This window comes from Motacilla alba, chromosome 8, assembly GCF_015832195.1.
Source record: "Motacilla alba alba isolate MOTALB_02 chromosome 8, Motacilla_alba_V1.0_pri, whole genome shotgun sequence".
NCBI lineage: Eukaryota > Metazoa > Chordata > Aves > Passeriformes > Motacillidae > Motacilla > Motacilla alba.
Genome location: NC_052023.1, coordinates 23,356,872 through 23,374,472, shown reverse-complemented (window position 1 = coordinate 23,374,472; position 17,601 = coordinate 23,356,872). Strand labels below are relative to the sequence as shown.

The window sequence follows — 17,601 nt, the reverse complement described above, 5'->3', positions numbered from 1 at the left end:
AGGAGCCGGGAGGAGCATGGCGCGGCCCCCGAGCCCGCCCGCCAGCGCCCCTCCACCGGGCTCCTGGCTGCACCGCCTCCTGCTCGGCTTGCCGCTGAACGGAGTGTGTTTCTCAAGTGGTCCAAGTGTTTCGGTTTAAACAATTGTTCTTTTTCAGTGCTCTCGGTCTTTCTGAGAGACTTCTCAGGAGATGAATGTTTGATACACTGGAATAGTGAAATAAAACAGCTCAGAGGCATAAGTGGTTTCAGGGAGTTATGCAGGAGACAATGCTTTAGGGATATTTGGGATCACAAGGTTGGTGTGACTGATCTGTTCCTGAAGTTAGGATGCAGGTAAGAAGAGGGGTCAAAAAGCCTCCAAACGATGTCTTGCACTTGCAGCTGACTCCGGAGCAAATCAGCGCGGATCTGAGAAGTGATTTCATGTACCGTCTGGAGCAGGATCAGGAATTACAGAGGGTAAGTGTGCCTCCTGTCCCCTGTCATCCTCGCGCCGGGCTCTGCATTTTCCAGCAGGGCTTGAACGTAACACCAAGTGTAAAAGGCTGGGCTTCAGCACAAATACACAGCACGTTTTCAGGAGTGCTGGATGTTCCACCGCGGTGAATGTGGGGGTGAGGTGTGCTGTGCCAGGAAAAAGTACAAACTATGGCCTGTTCTTTGGCAGTTTTTCCTTTGGGTAAGGGAAAAGTGTGGAAGAGTGAGGCAAAATATAGATGTGGAGCAGAAGAGGCTGAGTTTTGGAGATTTTGGAAGTGTCCTGGACACTTTTTTTCCAGATCCAAGAAGAGAGGGAGGCTTTACCTGTGAAGAATTTTGAAAGTGAAATTCTGGACGCAATCCATCACAATTCTGTTGTTGTCATCCGTGGTGCCACTGGTTGTGGCAAAACCACTCAAGTGCCCCAGTACATCCTGGATCTCTCTTCCCTCCTTCCAGCCACCCTGCAATCATTGTTTTCATGAGGAGCAGGGCATGGGACCCCTTGTATTTCAGCCACAGGCATCACCAGCCAGCAAGAGGTTCAGCCCAGGACACAACAAAATGCACCTTTCAGGTGACATCAGGTGATTTGCGCTGGTGAGACCCCACCTGCAGAGCAGCCTCCAGCTCTGTGGCCTCCAACATCAGGAGCTTCCGAATCGCCCCAAACCGGGCCAAGAGACACTTCCGAGCCCAAGTCCAAACCGTGGGTATTTGCTTTACTCAGCGTGCCGCATACCCAGGCGCATAGCAAATTAAAATATACGGTTATAAGCCATGCATATTCACTGTTTTCCTTAGGAAAGGTGTGGTTATGCAAACTATTTCTTAGCCTCACAAGCACTCGCATAGGCGCAGGCCCAGTGCACCCTGGTGGCCGCGCTGAGGAAGGCTCTGCGTCCCCCTCGGTGCTCCTCTGATGAAGGCTGGAGGTCTTCCTCGCCGTGTCCTTTCACCTTTCTCCTCCAGGCCTGGGCAGTCTCTTCTTAGCTGTTTCAGCGATTCCTCACTGGTTTTAGTAAGTTTTGGTCCCTATTTCTTGCCAATTTTCATCCTGTGTCTTTAGCTTGTGGTTTAATATTTGCTAGCTTCTATACTGATTGCGATGTATCTTATTCTTGCCCCAGTATGCCTAGACACAGTGCTTTTAACCCTTTCAGCAGCGAGTCCAGAGAAGGCCTTGAGGATGCTCCAAGGGCTGGGGCCCCTCTATTCTGGAGACAAGGCTGGAAGAGCTGGGGGTGCTCAGCTTGGAGAAAAGGAAGCTCAGGTGAGACCTCAGACCCCCTTCCAGTGCCTAAAGGGGCTCCGAGAGAGCTGGAGAGGGAATTGGGACAAGGTCTGACATGCCAGGACAAGGGGGAACAGCTTCCCACTGCCAGGGGGCAGAGTCAGATGGAATATTAGGAAGGAGTTCTTCCCTGTGAGTGTGGGAAGGCCCTGGCACAGGTTTCCCAGAGAAGTTCTGGCTGTCCCATCCCTGAAGTGTCCAAGAACAGGTTGGACAGGGCTTGGAGCAACCTGGGATAGTCAAGGTGTCCCTGCCCATGGCAAGAGATGGAATGGGATGATTTTAAGGTCCCTTCTATCCCAAACCATTCTAGGTTTCTATAATTCTATGCCTTCCTAACCTGCATGACAGCATTCTGCACTGCCACATGGAGGTGCACAGCTCATTTGTGGCTTTATTTCTGTCCTAAGGAAGAAAAAAAATGGGAGAAATACCTGCTTAATAGTGATCCAAAACTTGTTGTCACAAAAGGGACTTCTTTTTTTAATTTTGCATTAAGGTGTATAAACACAGGGATCAGACAGAAGCAAGATTTTACATGCACAGACAATGTCCCAGTGACTGATGAACAGATAGCAGCCTGAGCAACCTGATGGTGTCATACTGTTGTTTAAACACACAGTGTGGTGTCCTCATGGAGAGGACAAAACACCATCCAGCTGAGAGGGGGCAGAGACAGATCTTCCTCCTTTCTAGGCAAAAGTCATCAGCCCTCTTCTTCAACTGGGAAAATTTTGCTATTTTTTTATTAAACAATCCCAGTCAGTCCTGGAATGTGCAGAGCTCCAGGGGAGCAGTGTAAAATGTCAGGCCACATGTGCCCCAGCAAAGCCAGCCCTAACAGGAAGGGGCTTGGGCACATTGCCAGTTCCCTGAAAGAAATCCTGCCCATCACGTGGGGGATGTGTCACATGGCAGAGAATCCCAGGAAAGAACCTCCCGATCGACATGGAAGTGAACAACATCATACACGTGGCACTTGAAGATGTGGCTTAGTGGTGGACTCAGGAGTGTCAGGTTAATGGTTGGACCTGATGATCCAAGAGGTCTTTCTCAATGTAATGATTCCATGCCTCCATGATCAGTCACCATTAGGCCACACAATGCTGTCCAGCTTGGCTTTGGCCTTGACGATGAACTCACTGGAGGCAGCAACAAGCGGAAGCCGTGGAGGTCCCATGGGAATGCCAGAAACAGAAGTCATTACAGCTTTAGTCTGTGCAACACCAAAACCTGGGCAGACAAAAGCAAAATCAGGGCATTTGCAGACCATGTTCCTTAAAGCAGCCTCAATACAGGTGTCCAAAAAAGCAGCAGTACGGATTTTCTGTGTAATCCAGTACCAACCAGGCTTCGAGCACTTCTTGGAAGTGAGAACAGGGTAATTGAAAAGAGGTGACTGTGCTTGCAGACAGGAACGACACTGCAGTAAAAATTACACCCACTTAGTACATTTATTCATATGTAAGCATCCCCCAGCGCAGACTCACACAGAGCCAAGCCTTGGGAGTAGCAACATCCTGCTCTCTGTCCATAGCTCACGACTTTTTATGTACCTTTGGATATTTAGTGTTTGCCTCTTCATCTATAAGGCTAAAAAATAATGCAATTCCTCTGGCTTTGAACCCAAGAAGTACAATCACGCTCTAAAGCTTGGTGAGATCATCAGGGCTTGCATATGTACAGGAAACCCACAGTAAACAGGTCTCTTCATTAAATGTCTGATATAATTTAATGTAAACATTTCCTGTCTGTTTCAGTCTCCCTAGACCACTCTGTTGGTTTTAATTGCTTTTTATATTTTAACTTGATATTGTTTCTAGAAATCATTCAATGTTTAAATGTTTTGGCCTTGTGCAGCCTTCAACAAAATTCCTGTTTAATTACAGCAAGGCAGGAGAGATAAGTATATGAGAGCTATCCTTCTACTTGGGCACCAGCATTTCAGAAAAATTACTGTAGAAATAAAGCTGGACATGAGCTTTTGGAGACGGAAGGAAAAAAAACCTAACAAAAAAATCAACCCACAGAAAGAGTCAGGATAAGAAGAAGGGTAAACCACAGAGTCACAGCTTTAAACCTCTGAGATTTCACAGCAGGAGGAAGGAAGGGAGAGTGGAATCTGTCAGGGATGCTTGGTCAGCTCCCTTTGTTGCGGTCCCTACTGCTACTAAGTTGGGAAACAGCAGATGCAACAGTTTTTCACTGCAAAATCTTTCAGGAAGGAAGTTCTAAGAGTACAGCAACATGAGAGTTTGAGAAGCAGAAAGTTTGCACTTTTAGACATAGTGAGGGAAACAGGCAGTGTTTTCCCAGTTTACTTACCCAGTTTGATGACAAAGTTGAGAAATTCCCCAGTGAGAAACTAGAAAAGACCAACAGTAATTTATTAACACCCTCAAATTTGAAGGTGTAAAAGCATCTAAAGCTACTACATTTATATCTTATGTCATTGCTCACTTGCACGGATGAGATTAGAGTTGAAGGGTAACTGGTTAAAAGGTCTTGGTTAAAAGGTAGTGAGGAATGGTCGAAAAAGTGAGGAGGGATGAATAACAAAAAGAGGGGTCAGAGATGAAAGAATTTTTCTTTGCTAAAGCTGCCTCAGTGTGGATGAGAGAACCACATGGAGAGCAGCCACAGCAAAGCTCAAAGAGAAAGAAGGTTGCTCCCAGGGAGGCCTGGGAAGATGCTGTACCTGATACTGCTGTGCCAAGGCAAAGTCTGGCTTTGCAAAGGCTTGCAACATCAGATTGGTTTGTCGGCCCAAATAGTTGTATGTACTGTCAAAAAACCAAACCAAAAATAGAATTGGTAAATGCAAAGAAGGAACTTAACAAAAGAAGTAACCACAGGCTTTTGCTGTTGACATTGTCATTATTATGAGAGAAATTAGTGGAATTTATGTGGGGTGCAGTCTAATGTCAAGCATCTGAAGTATGCCAAGCTCCATGGAAGAATTAAGAGAGCCGATTTTTTCTTCCCAGTTCTTTACAAATGGAACTGCTTTCCAAAACTAAAATAAATCATCGGGCAATAAGGAAAGTCAATCACTTAATTTTCCAGTTGCTTGTTTATTTAATGGATTTCCTAGATGGGAACACAGGTATCACACAGTAATCATCTCAGCCTGATATGAGGGGCAGAGGATAAATTAGAAATCAAACTCAGCACAGCCCTTTTCCTCACAGACTGCTCATGTGAACTAACAGTTTTAACCTCTTTGGGATTTGGTCCCTTACCCAATGCAGATAGAAGTATTACCTACTTCAAAAGTTGCCATGAGGATAAAGAGTACATTGAAACCTTTGGGTCAGCTTAGAAACCACAGCAATGATCACCCAAAGGAACATAATCTGAGATCCTGGGTTATTTGACTGTCCCATCACTCGGACTGAGGTTAGATTGTGAGTCTGTTTGCCTCTGTACATCCATACCCTGCAAAATCCTCCATTGCTGTGGCTGAAGACAGTCAGGGAAATACTATGCAGATAGTGGGAGGTAAAACAGCACAGTGCATGTGTGAGGGGAAGGAGTCCAAGACATACTGACCTTCCAACTGCTCCATTTGCCCCTAGTGTCAGTGCACCCAACAGTTGCTAGTTTGGGGTGGAGGGAGAAAAAAAAAGTAAAAAAAAAATTACTTCATTTAATAAAATAAAGGAAAAAGGGGGTGGTGGGAGGGAGCAGCAAAACTGCCTTGCACTGAGTGTCCAGGGTTACTTCTTCCCCAAGGCTGAAGCAAGAGAGTACCCTAGAAGAAATTACTTTTGAGAGAAGCTTCTTACCTCATCCACCCCATAAAGAAATTCAAACTCCCCTGCTTCATTCTTGTGTATGCACTGTGCCAGGTCCAAGAGGTCCGTGTCACTGAACTTCACACCCTGGAAGGTGGGGATCTGTGCTTTTATCCCATCCAGCAACTCTTCCACACGAACTGTGCAGAACAGGAATCTCATATGAGGGAACACAGGCCTGTTCTGAGACAGTTCCCTGCCTTGTCCCCAAGAGAAAGACTTCATATTTTACAAGTTGTTCACTTTCAGCCTAAGCCCAGTAAACTGTACAGCTCTAAAACAACGAGTAAGACAACAAAGAGTAAGAATCTTTTACCAGATCCAAAAAAGTTTAGGAATGAACCAGCAACAACACATTTAAGATTAAATATATATCCATGCTTTCAGAAACACCATATAACCTGCTTTCCAGGGCAAATCAACAAAGATCTGTACTCTGTACTTACTCTTCACACCCGTCAGAGGAGGAATGTGATAGTAATAAAATGGCACCTCAGGGGCTTCAGATGCAACCTTCTGCAAGAAAGCAACCAGCTCATCTAGAAGGAAACCAGCAGGCATCCCGTAAGAGCAGGAGACCATCCATAGGGAGGCACAGTTCAGATTCACAGCACAGGGGCTGTGGAGGGGCCTCAGCTTGTGCACACACACAGCAAGTCATACAAAACCCTTCACATGTCATAAAACATTAAATGTGACATAAATCAGACGAGGACCTTAAAAAGGCAAAGACAGTACTTCTTTTAAACCAAACCAGTTTCAGCAGCTCCTGCTCATTCTGTTACAGGTGTAACTCAGGCATGCTCTCACATGTGCCAGACCCGTGTGCCAAGTGGCCTCAGCAGGATCACTTGTGTGCAACAACGGATGAGGGATCAAGTTCACGTTCACCTCCCTGGGGTATGGTGCTTTCATATGAACGTTTCCATTCAGAATTCATTCAGACAACTTTTAATATTTCTTTTACAACCCTCTACTTCATGTGGTTCTTTTATGTTATTGTCAGGATTTTAAGGACAAAATACTAAGTTTGCAAGTTTTGAGGTAACCTTAGACAGACAGAGCCAAACCTGATCACCTCAGTAACAAGAGCCACACCTGTGTATCAGCAGTTGCTCAACTTGGTCAGTGCCTAGCAAGGGTCACCATGGAACCAGCTGCTTCCTAGTGTGGCCCAGATCAAGCATGAACACCAGACTATCCATTCAGAACACAGACTAGTTAACTAGACCATTCTTTCCAAAAGCAATTCTTCTTCTTACAAAAGGCTAATAAAATACATCCCAAAAGACATCCTTCTTACTTGGACAATTCTGCTATCTCTCCTCTTTAAAAAATGCTTCTTGCAGGTTTTGCTCTTCCATTACAGTTGTGCAAACATTATTATCAGAATATTTTCCAAAGAAAGTACATGACATTCATCCTTTATCTATGACTAATGTTGAGAGGGCAATAAAAAGGCCTCAGCAGTCACATCTACTCACCTTTGTTCGTGGGTTTGAAGAAGAAGGGGGCTATGACAGCAATGCCATCAGCACCTATGGCTGCTGCATGTCTTGCCTATAAAAGACAGAGTGGAAAGTATCTGAGGGTACATCTGCTTCTATTTATCACACACAGAGTGAAAAATATATACACACCAGCTCTTGGCACTCTGGCAGATTCAGTGCTCCCACATGAATGATCACGTGGTCCAATCTGCACAAAACAAAAAAAAAACTAATTCAGAAGATTTTGGGGAGGTTTCAGTGATGGTGAACTACCAGGCTGCCAAAATTACTTTCTTCAGCCCAGGCAGCCACAGAAGAAGAACCTAAAAAAAGCCTTGAGCCTGGATTGACCTGATGACCAGAAACATGGATTAATGCTGACAGTGACAAGTGCTGGTGGAAGAAAGAAAACACATTTGTAAACATGAATCACATGGGACTTCTTGCTGTAGTGCTTGCAAGGCTGTCAGGAGGGATGAATCTTTTCATTTTATTAGGAAATTGAAATTAAGACATCAAGGATTTAAGGGGAGGCTGGGAAGCGTAAAGGAAATCAAAGTACTATCTTTCTAAACCTAATTCTCTGCAAACCTACCAGAAGAGTTCAACCTCACAGCAGCAGCACCTTTGACAGCTTGTCTGCTCCTGCAGAGGGAATCCTCCATGCTGCAGTCCATCAACCCCACTGCTGTTTTTCTCCTTTATATCCATAGGAGACATGGATAGAAGGGCTATGGATCTGAAGGCCATGATCCTTCACCCTAGTTTAATTCTCCTCATTATCCTTCTCCCCCAAAACACCTCCTCCTCTGCACATCCTCTGACCCAGCATCCAAGAGAAAGGCAGCAGTGAGGGGTACAAGGCTGTGACTGGTACAAGAAAGGGAGAATGAAGCTGCAATTGGATACACAGCTGCAGATCCAGATTGAATTCTTTCTTCTGTTACTAATTTTGTACCTTTAGGGAAGCAGTTAAGCACTTCACACCTCAGCTTCAGTCATACCAAATAATGTAATACTTTAAAAGGTTCAGAAATGCTCTTTATTTGCATTTCTTCTCAAGATGAGGCAAAGGGGACAGCCCTTCTTTTCCAAGCCCTCTCTCATCCCCCCACCTCTCAGTGTACCCAAGAGAAGGACTCTCACAAGCTCTCTAAGCAGCAGGAACACACACCAGCTAACTGGCAGTGGCAAAAACACATTTCTGTGATAAAGGAGCTGGGGAACAAAGCCCAGAAACACAATATTAAAATAATAAAAAAAAAGGTATCAGCACACTTTGTTTTGCAATCAGGCATTATTATAACATAAGATCTGGAATCCCCCTTTCCTCTTAGTTACTTACTTGTCTTTTCCCTGGCACATCCATTCTTCTGCCAACTGCTTCCTCTCCTGGATGCTAAGGGATAGGCCTTCTCCTGTTGTGCCATTCACTGTTTCAACAAAACAAAACACAACACACTGGCTGAGGCCTCACCTACACGCATCGGTTTCACTGAAGACAAGAACTAACATTTTTGAGTTGGGAAGAATCATTCAGATCAGTCTCCTCTGTCAACACAACATTATTCATCTCTGGGAACATCACCTTATGAAGGCACCTTATTTCATCCCCCACAGAAATGGAGTGTGGGCAAGACCAGATGCCTGCAGTCTCTCCAATGGTGAGTATAAATGGCCAGGATGATGCCACATCCACATTCCCTCCCACTACAGCTCCTATTAGGTAAGCTATCACAGGATTCCCATCCAGGTAAAAGGGCTGTAACACAGTTTCTGTCACTTACCAAAAACGTTCTTCACGTTCTGCTCATTTACCAGATAATCCACGTACTGACGAATCACCGGGAGGTTAATTTTTCTGCAATAAAAGGAACCACAGCAACCATTAAGCCCCCACCCACAGTTATTTTAAACTTAGTGATTAAGAAACAAAACAATCCCCTTGTATTTTGAAGCCCTGATTTTGCACACACACAGATTACCCAGAGGTAAGAAACCCTTGACATCTGTTTAACATCTGAGGGAGCAGCTCAGCCTTGAATTCTCTCTTGCAGTTTCTCTTCCTTGTGACAAGTAGTTCGCCGTTCCAAACTTTTATTGGGAATTGCTGCAGGCTTGTCACAGCAAAGAACTTTTTTTGGGAGATGTGAGAGAACAGGAGACACTAAAACCTCTTCCTCTTTTGAGGGAAACAGGAGTCCTCTTGAGAGCACAAAGTTATTTGTGCAAGGGCTGGCAAATGGTTAAACTGCTGGATGGCTACAACTGCTGGATACAGAGAGGGAAACGGCATCCGCTGGATGTGACTTTGACCTCTCTCTCATTAAAGGATGAGGAGAGCAACAGAATTCCCCGGCAAGAGGGGAAAGAGAATTCTTGGGTTATCTTCTACGCAAGACAAACTTATTTTGTTTACCAGTGTATAATATTTCACTGTTGTTTTCATTTGTCAAAAATACAGACCAAACCTATGGTCAGGAAGTCAAGTCCGATGCCTCGACAGATTTTACACAACATTCAAAATTCCATAGATGCCTTCCCAAAACATATCTGACAAGGACCATGCAGTCCAGGCAGAGGGCTCAGGTCACTCTCTAAATACCATGTTGCAATAAATTTGAGTCATAATTAAAAAAAAAAGAAAAAAAAAGGAATCAGAAATAGGTTTCCTTTAAAGCAAGAATCAAAGCAGTGACTGCAATGCAATGAATTCCGTGACTGGGATGGAGCCTTGTTTTTCAGCACTTGAAGTAAAGTTCACTTTTGGAGATCTGTACTAGCAAATCTCCACTGTCTCTCTCAAAAGCATGTACAGATTCTGACACATCCCCCACGAGAGCTCAGGGTTCTCTGCTGACTCCAAGCAACTCAGTCTTGCAACATCAAATTGCAGTGAAGAGGCTTCTGTTTGCCATGCCTGCTCTGAAGAAAGCTGAATTTCAAGTTTCAGTTTGAGGTTATTTTCAAAACGGTGCTGTCCTTGCAGTATTTTCTTCAAGTTTAGACTAATTTCATGGACTCATACACACATGACTGCATGCATGACTTAGCTAAGATAGAGAGAAGTCTAAAAGGCCTTTGGATTCTGACAATTATTTTCTAGCTCTCGAGAGCTCTTTGTAACTAGGACTGTAATTTTCCTTAACAAATGTGAAAACACTGCAATGCTCTACACATGTAACTGTACTATGATTTCATTTGCACCTACAAAACAACAGAAAAGGAGATATGAGACTGATCCAAACTCTCCAAACCCAGAGCCATAGTACTTGCTGGCAACAGAAGGAAGCAGAGACAGGGGAATCTCACTCTGGGACAAATTTAAGTTTCCCCAATCCCATCAGAAATTGATTTTTAAATTTAAAAAAAAAAAAAAAACCCAAAAAACAACAGGCAAGAAAGCAAGAAAGCAAGCAGATCAGTTCCAAATAAGAAAGAAGGAAAATAGGGGTGGAAGGAAACAATAATCAGTGCAACTTTGACAGCTCACCCATCCGGAGTCATTGGAGTGATGGTAGCAGCTACAAGTCCCTTTAGCTTCTTTCGGGGTGCCATTGAGCTGTTTGGGAAAAAAAAAAAGGTATAAACGGGATTACCATCTCTGTTCGAGCGCTGCTGTGAAAGGGTGAAACCCCTGCGGGCAGCGCAGCCGAGCCCGCCGGGCAGGAGGGCGGCTCTGCGGGGACCGGCCCGAGCCCTTCCCCAGCATCGGGCGGCGGGGGCTCTGCCCCGGCTCCCCCTCACCTCGGCCAGCCGCCACAGCCGCGGCCGGGCGGCCAGGAGGCGGCCAGGAGGCGGGCACAGCGGCGGGGACAGCGGCGGGGACAGCGGCGGCAGCTGACGGCCGCACGGCCAGCCCCGCTCAGCGCAGCCCGCCCTCGCCCGGCCCAGCTACGCCCTCCTCATCAGTCCAGCCCACCTCCACCAGCCCAGCTACGCCCTCCTCATCCGTCCAGCCCACCTCCACCCGCCCGCCCTTGCCCAGCCCATCCTCTGCCTGCCCCGCAGCCCCCCGGCCCCTCAGCAGAGCCCGCGGGGGCTCCTGCTGCCCGTGCTGTGTGCAAGAGATAAGGCTGGTTTGTTTTATCCGTAATTATCCGCAAACTTCAAGATCAAAATAAAGGAATGAACCTTTAAGTATTAATAAATAAAAGGGTGGAGACAAACAAAATCTTGGAATGATTTGAGATGGAAGGGACATTAAAAGATCACCCAGTGCCACCGGCAGCCATGGGCAGGGACACTTTCCACTATCCCACCTTGCTCCAAGCCCTGTCCAACCTGGCCTTGGACACTTCCAGGGATGGGGCAGCCACAGCTTCTCTGGTCAACCTGTGCCAGGGCCTCCCAACCCTCACACGGAGAAAGCTCCTCCAAATATCTCACCCAATGTCCTCACAGCTCTGCTGAGGTGCTGGAAGCACTCCCAATAGCAGTGCAGTGTCCCTGCTCTGGGACACACAGATGGATCCATGTCCCTGTGTGAGAAAGGCAAACGGAGCTCAGGCTTCCTGCTCCTTGCACGCAGCCCAACAAGTGGTTTTGCCAGATGTGTCCATCGTGGAGTGTGGGCTCCATGGCAGCCATGCACAGCACAATCCTCCCCATCCCACCAGAACTGCAGCTGGGCCAGGATTCAAATCTGCTCTCAGCAGATCTGACCAGCAGACTACGAGCATCCCCTAAGACAAGGTACTGCCCTAAACAAATTCATAGCAATAAATGTCAAAAAAATATTATAATAGATTGTCTTCAGTGTGCACTTTGAGATCTTCCTTTAAAACGTGATTTGAGAGCAGCCAGTGCCTGCAGAGAGAACAATCCCCTGTTGTGTGATTCAGGAGCACATGTTCATGGATTCACATAATAACCTCAGAAGTTTGGGGCTGTGGTATTCCTCCTCCACCCCAAAATATGTTCACTGTGGGCTGTTTGCATGCAGAGATCACTCTCTGGGTTTTTGCCTTATTAACAGCTCCTTACAAAGCACATATATTCCCCTTTTCTAAGAGGGTCATCTCTCTTAGAGGGTCATCTTGATCTTCCAGAAATCCCCTTTCTCTACACTCTTCCATTCCCACGGGTAATTTCTCTTTCTCCAGGCTCAATAATTCCAGCCCTTGCAACCTTTGCCACCTCCCCTAAGCACCAGTGTATTTCTGGAAGTTCACAGACAATCCAGTGCTCTACAGAGCCATTTAGATGAAGTCCTCAAGATTTCCTGAGTATTTTAATGCCGTTTTAGTGCTACTTCATGGTGTTGACAGCACAGGAGAGAAGCTTTATACAGTAGCCTGGAGAGGTTTAGAGCTACTTAGAACCCTGCAGGAGTCACAGATTGGCATAAAAGGGTTTTAAAGCTCTTTGGAGCTCCTCAGAGGAATTTTAAAGCAGCCTGCAGGAGTTGAGATTTTTGTACAGTAGAGATTTAGAGGCATTTTGGATGCATTTAAAGACATATTAGTGCTGCTTACAGCAACATAGAGCAGCTTTAGATCAGTTTAGGGGAGCTCTGAGGTGCTGAGAAGGGGTTTAGAAGAGCTAAAGGAGTTTACTGCTTTACAAGAGTTCTGACACGTTTCATAGGACTTTAGGCTGCTTAGAACAGTCTATAGAATGCTTAGATTACCTTAGAGCAGTTCAGAGTGGTTTTAGAGGGCTTCGGAAGAGTTTTAGCATTGTCTCTAAGCAGGAATTCCAGAACTGCAGAAAAGAGTTGTAGAGCAGTTATTTTTGTGATTCTAGAGCAGTTGATGTGATGTCATTATGTATGTATGTATCTATGGATCTATCTACCTAGCTACCCACATTTATTCTGCTCTCAATCTAAACGTGCAAAAATCAAAATAAATACTGACCTTCTGGATATTAAATTTTAATTTTAAATTATTAAATTTGCTTTTGATTCCACCTGAAAACTTGCCAGTTTAGCTGTTCTAGAGTTAAGCATAACCTGGAGGATTTTCCTAACTTAGCATTTTCTTAACTGTCTTACACAGACATTCCCTGGCAGGGAGTCAGAATTATAAGCTCTTTTAAGTCCCTTCCAACACAAATGTTTCTGTGATTCTCTGATTCAGGTTGCTGTGACTGTCACATAAAAGATGTTTTAACATGCCAAGTTATTAATTTTTAGATGTTAAGATGCTTTCCCATTAGCAGCCAACAAGAGCATAATCCAATTTATGTCTCTGGAAATGGAAAGAACTATGAGGGTGCACTGGAGCTGAAGTGACCACTGGCAACCAAGAGAGGACCAGGGATGTTCCTCTTGAAGGAAAGCTCACCTCTGAACACAGCCAACAGTGCCACCTGCTGCAGAGTGCAGCATGGGCTCATTCTGGGAACAGACAGCAGAGCAGCAGGTTCTTGAAGGAAGAATCCATCTCTGAAGGCCTTACTCACATCATCTAAAGAACAGAAGTGCCTACCAAAACTCCACACCCACTACCAATATCCCCACTGTTAGATGATGGGAAAGTTCTGATATGAACCACACTCATGCCAGTGAGATGAGGAAGAAGCTTATGAGATAAACCCTCAGTTCCAGTTACCTCTTCATGCCTTTTTGGAAGTGGAAATCATTTTAAGGAAAGTATTTCCTTTAACATATTCATCCCTACTCTCTGGGCCTGTTTGCATCATGTCTGGATGTTCTCAGGTTCCTGGGACTACTGAAATCCTGAGCTCTCAAGGGCAATTTCTGCGTATTAGGGTCTTTTTCAAACATGTGGGGCTGTCCCCACAATTTCAGAACCCCTTTAGCAGAGTCAGAAGCTTAACCCAGGTCCTTGGCAGAGGAGCTGCCAGGTGGTCTCAGTCCATGCAGCATATAGACTGGGGTAGGCTGAGAATGAGAGAGAGAGGGGGAGAGGAAGGGAAGGAGGGGGCCAAAGCAGGTAAAGAAAAAGATCACTTTAAAACTCTGGGAAGGGGGATCGAAGAAAGAAAATGCAGAGCCCACTGTGTTTCTGCCCAGGCAGCTGTTGCCTCTTCAGAAGTGTGTTTGCAAATAAGGTGTATTCTGTCACAGTTTAGGCTTAAGTCCCTTCTAAACCATTTAAAAAAGCAAAACCAGCAGGGCAATAAATTTGTGTCAATTTGTGTCACTGTTACCTCTGTCCCTTTATGAGACAGTCCTATCTTGAAGATAAAAACGTACCTTTTTGCATGTTCTTGTTTCTGAGAAGAATCTGTCAACAACAGAATGTGGATGAATTTGTAGGGGAAGATGAATTAATTTCCTCTCAGCAATCAGAGAGGACTGGAAGTTTCTGTGGATCTAGGCAACTTTTTTCACTGGCTGAAGTTCACTGAGACAATCGCCTGTGGAGTTCAGTTTCTAGCTAGATCCCAGAACAGATCCATATTAAAAATAAGCCTTATATGTAGAAATAAACCAGTGAATAAAGCAGTATATAAAGCTGAAATAGCTTCTCTCTTGGCTCCATGCACAGAAGACAGGAAGGTTTAGGAATGTTTTTCAAGGCTGCTGGAAGCAAGGATTCATTTAAGATTAATTCCCCAAACCTGGAATGGTTTCAAAATGTGAGCTTCAGCAGAGAAATCTTGGAAAATGCCAAGTCAGGAGTGCTCTGGAGCGGTGTTTGGTGTAGGAAGCTTTTTATTTGGCCAAGAGCAGCCAGTTCCATGTGTTCTCTGATGAAGTGAGCACAGAATCACTCATTCAGCAAGATTTAGGTAACACCGTCACTGAGTAAGCAGGAAGATGCAGTAGTTTCACATCACTTGTAACAAACCAGCTGGAATCGGGCAAAAATATGGATAAAATCCACACACACATTTCCAGAAAGCAGATGATTTTTGGCTGAAGGCAAATTCAATGGTAACAAATTCCCCTGCTGATATAAAATGTGTAGGTCAGAGCATAAGGTCTAAGTACCACCTCACTGAAGTTACGGCATAGATTTCCTTTCCACAATTTCTAAGGATAATAAGGAACCTCCTTGGAACAGTATGACAGAACATTCAACTGCTTCTTGAGAAGATGGTGTATTTCTGCTTGTTCATTTTCCATGCTGGGAGTGAGAATATGATATAAAATGGAGGCTTTCTTTAGAGCAAGGAGCTAAGAGGCTTCTTTTAGGAGATGAATTTGCAGTAAACCACAGTTCATCTAACAACATATAAGGACACTTCTTCTGCCCTGGACAGTAACCACAGTAACATCACATGCTCAACTCCTTTGCTGTGAAGTGAGGTTTCTGCACCATCAGAAGAGCATATGTTTACAAAAGTACAGGCCATTTATGTGTGGAGAGACTCAGTTCTTTTAAATTAATTGTCAAAGATTCTCTGACAGGCTTAGGCAGCAATGCAAAACTGCCTGGAGCTTTGTGTTGAGACCACTTGATAAAATATGTGAGTGGCCACACATCCCTGTCTGCCCCTCACACCCCCATTCGTCATATCACACTACAGACCTGTCTGCTACAAGAACACGACTCAGAGTTATCATCAACCACACTTTTCTCCTGGCTTCCTCCAGTCCTGACACAATTAGGTCAGTGGAAAGGATTCCTGCCTGTGCACACAGTCGGTGCTTGCCTCTAGGGATAAAGGTAACTTAGAACACAACTGCATCGATATGACAGCAGCAGTTGTAATGCTGCCACACAGCAGATGGAAGCAGTTTTGCTGGGGAGAATGTTGCTTAAGGTCTTGCTACAGAGAAGCAAAGTGGAATTCACAAGTGATCACATCACAGGCTCGTCCTTATCCAATCAATGTTATTATTTAAATACCAGTTCATTACAATGTTCCTGCCCAGATGAAGTAAAATTAAGGTACAAACCCCACACTTTTTTCTGCTTGTGCCCACATCTCTGCTCCTTAAGGCAAGGGAACAGAAAAACATTGCTTTGTTAACGGTTCTAGAAAATGCCAGCCAAGTCCCAGACACATACCTATGACATTACACAAAGGTCAAAAGTCACAGAGCCTTGGAGACTTAATGGCTGCTGTGTACTTGGATTTTCCTCTGTTTGGAGGAGCTAGTGAGAATGTGTGTCAGGTTGCACCAGAATCCCATCCCCATTCTCTAAGTTTTGGAATGTATATAAACAGAATGCATGTCCCCATGCCTGCCCTACTGTCTCATGCAGCTGTTGACATGTTCTCTCAATGTTTATGTGTAAAAACAAGAGTGCTGGAAAACAACCTCTTGGGGAAAACACTGAGGATTGTTCTCCAGCCTGGGGGTGCTCCACCAGGAACAGTCAACTCTTTGTCAGGGACATCAGCTGGACACACAAACTCACTGTGGGTTTGTTCTGGGCCTCTCTGCTTCAGAAACCAAATGAAAATCCACTCTGGGCTTGTCTTTATCTACAGTTATTGCCCCCCTGCCAAGGTAATACTTCTCAGTGCTCACCATTGGGGTAAATTTGTGGAGATTTGCCAAACTATTATTGCTGGGTATTGTTTTTCATATCTGGAGGCGTTCAAAACCACTTCCATCCCTGGGGTGACAGGGTAAGGCGACAGCTCACTTACAACCAGCCCATGCCTATGGCTCCTGAGTAAAGACCAAGCAGCTTCTGCTCCTCCAAACACCCTCCTGCTGTTCCTGTTTGACCCGAGCAGAGCACAGGTAAAATGGAGAAATATTTTACTCCATAAAATAAGAAGCACAAAGCATGCAGAGAAGTGGTTACACATTTCAGGCCTCAACCTGTTTGAATAAACTCTAGTAGCAAATGACTGTACACCACCCTCTTCTGTGGCTCTGGAGAGACTTGTGGCTTTAGAGATAAATTCACAATTGCTTTTTGGCATGGTTTTACTTCCCTTTTCAGAACAGGAGTGTACCACACAGCATCCTGATGAAGTTCTCAGCAAGAAAAGTGGGTTTCCTATTAAAAGTCATTCCCAGCTATTGATGTAAAATGTCCCTGAGAGCTCAGCTGAATTTGGCTGCAAGGAATTTGCACAAACCATGACAAACTGAGAGGTGTTCTCAGAACACAAACTGTGCAGTTTAATCTGCCCTATTGTGCTGGTACCAAACTATGTCTGGAGCTGCAGCTGGCTAAATGAAGAGCCCAGCTTCACTGTGTGTATTATAAGCAGGACAGGATTTCACAATAGCTTTGTATAACCCCTTTGTGCAGATATCCAAGGGCTAAGAGGGCTGATTAACCTCAAATACCACTCAGAACAGCCAGCCATCAGAGAACACTATCTGTCTTTCATAACATGCCAGCAAAAATCTCGTGAGGATGGTCTCAGCAGAGTGTGCAGCCAGATTTCTACCTACTCTTCACCCCTGTGGTAAAAAGGGAAAGCTGGCATTCTGTATAACACCACTCTCCCATAATCCAAGTCAGGTGGGGGGGAGAGACACATTATTTATGTGAAATCCTTTCTCCCAAAGCACAAAACCTGCCACTGACCCTGTCATAAGTGGGCACGCAGCCATGGCAAACGGGAAGTTACACAAGGGTGCAAAACTGTTTATGGAGCCAGATCACACACTAGTGCCAGTGTTGCCTTGTGGATAGTAGGTGGGGCCT

At 45.0% G+C, this 17,601-nt stretch overlaps 1 protein-coding gene and 1 long non-coding RNA gene across 3 annotated transcripts; one reads left to right on the top strand and one right to left on the bottom strand.

Annotated features, from left to right (window-relative positions):
* Positions 1-22: 22 nt before the first annotated feature.
* Positions 23-2,131, top strand: LOC119703977. Its single transcript, XR_005257808.1, has 3 exons — positions 23-297; positions 384-461; positions 782-2,131. It is a non-coding gene; the product is annotated as an uncharacterized LOC119703977 (long non-coding RNA).
* A 392-nt stretch (positions 2,132-2,523) lies between these two features.
* Positions 2,524-10,945, bottom strand: NPL (N-acetylneuraminate pyruvate lyase). 2 transcript variants are annotated; one of them, XM_038144530.1, is made up of 12 exons: positions 10,811-10,931; positions 10,557-10,625; positions 8,851-8,924; positions 8,409-8,496; positions 7,214-7,271; positions 7,058-7,133; positions 6,020-6,112; positions 5,565-5,713; positions 5,329-5,375; positions 4,475-4,559; positions 4,102-4,141; positions 2,524-3,009 (listed from the first exon to the last, which is right to left on the bottom strand). In XM_038144530.1, the coding sequence occupies exons 2-12, from the start codon at positions 10,619-10,621 to the stop codon at positions 2,858-2,860; spliced, it is 927 nt and encodes a 308-aa protein (XP_038000458.1). In that variant the 5' UTR covers positions 10,622-10,625; positions 10,811-10,931; the 3' UTR covers positions 2,524-2,857. The 2 variants fall into 2 exon arrangements, with proteins under 2 accessions (XP_038000458.1, XP_038000459.1); XM_038144531.1 differs by lacking the exon at positions 2,524-3,009 and adding an exon at positions 3,028-3,199 and having other exon boundaries at positions 10,811-10,945.
* Positions 10,946-17,601: the final 6,656 nt, after the last annotated feature.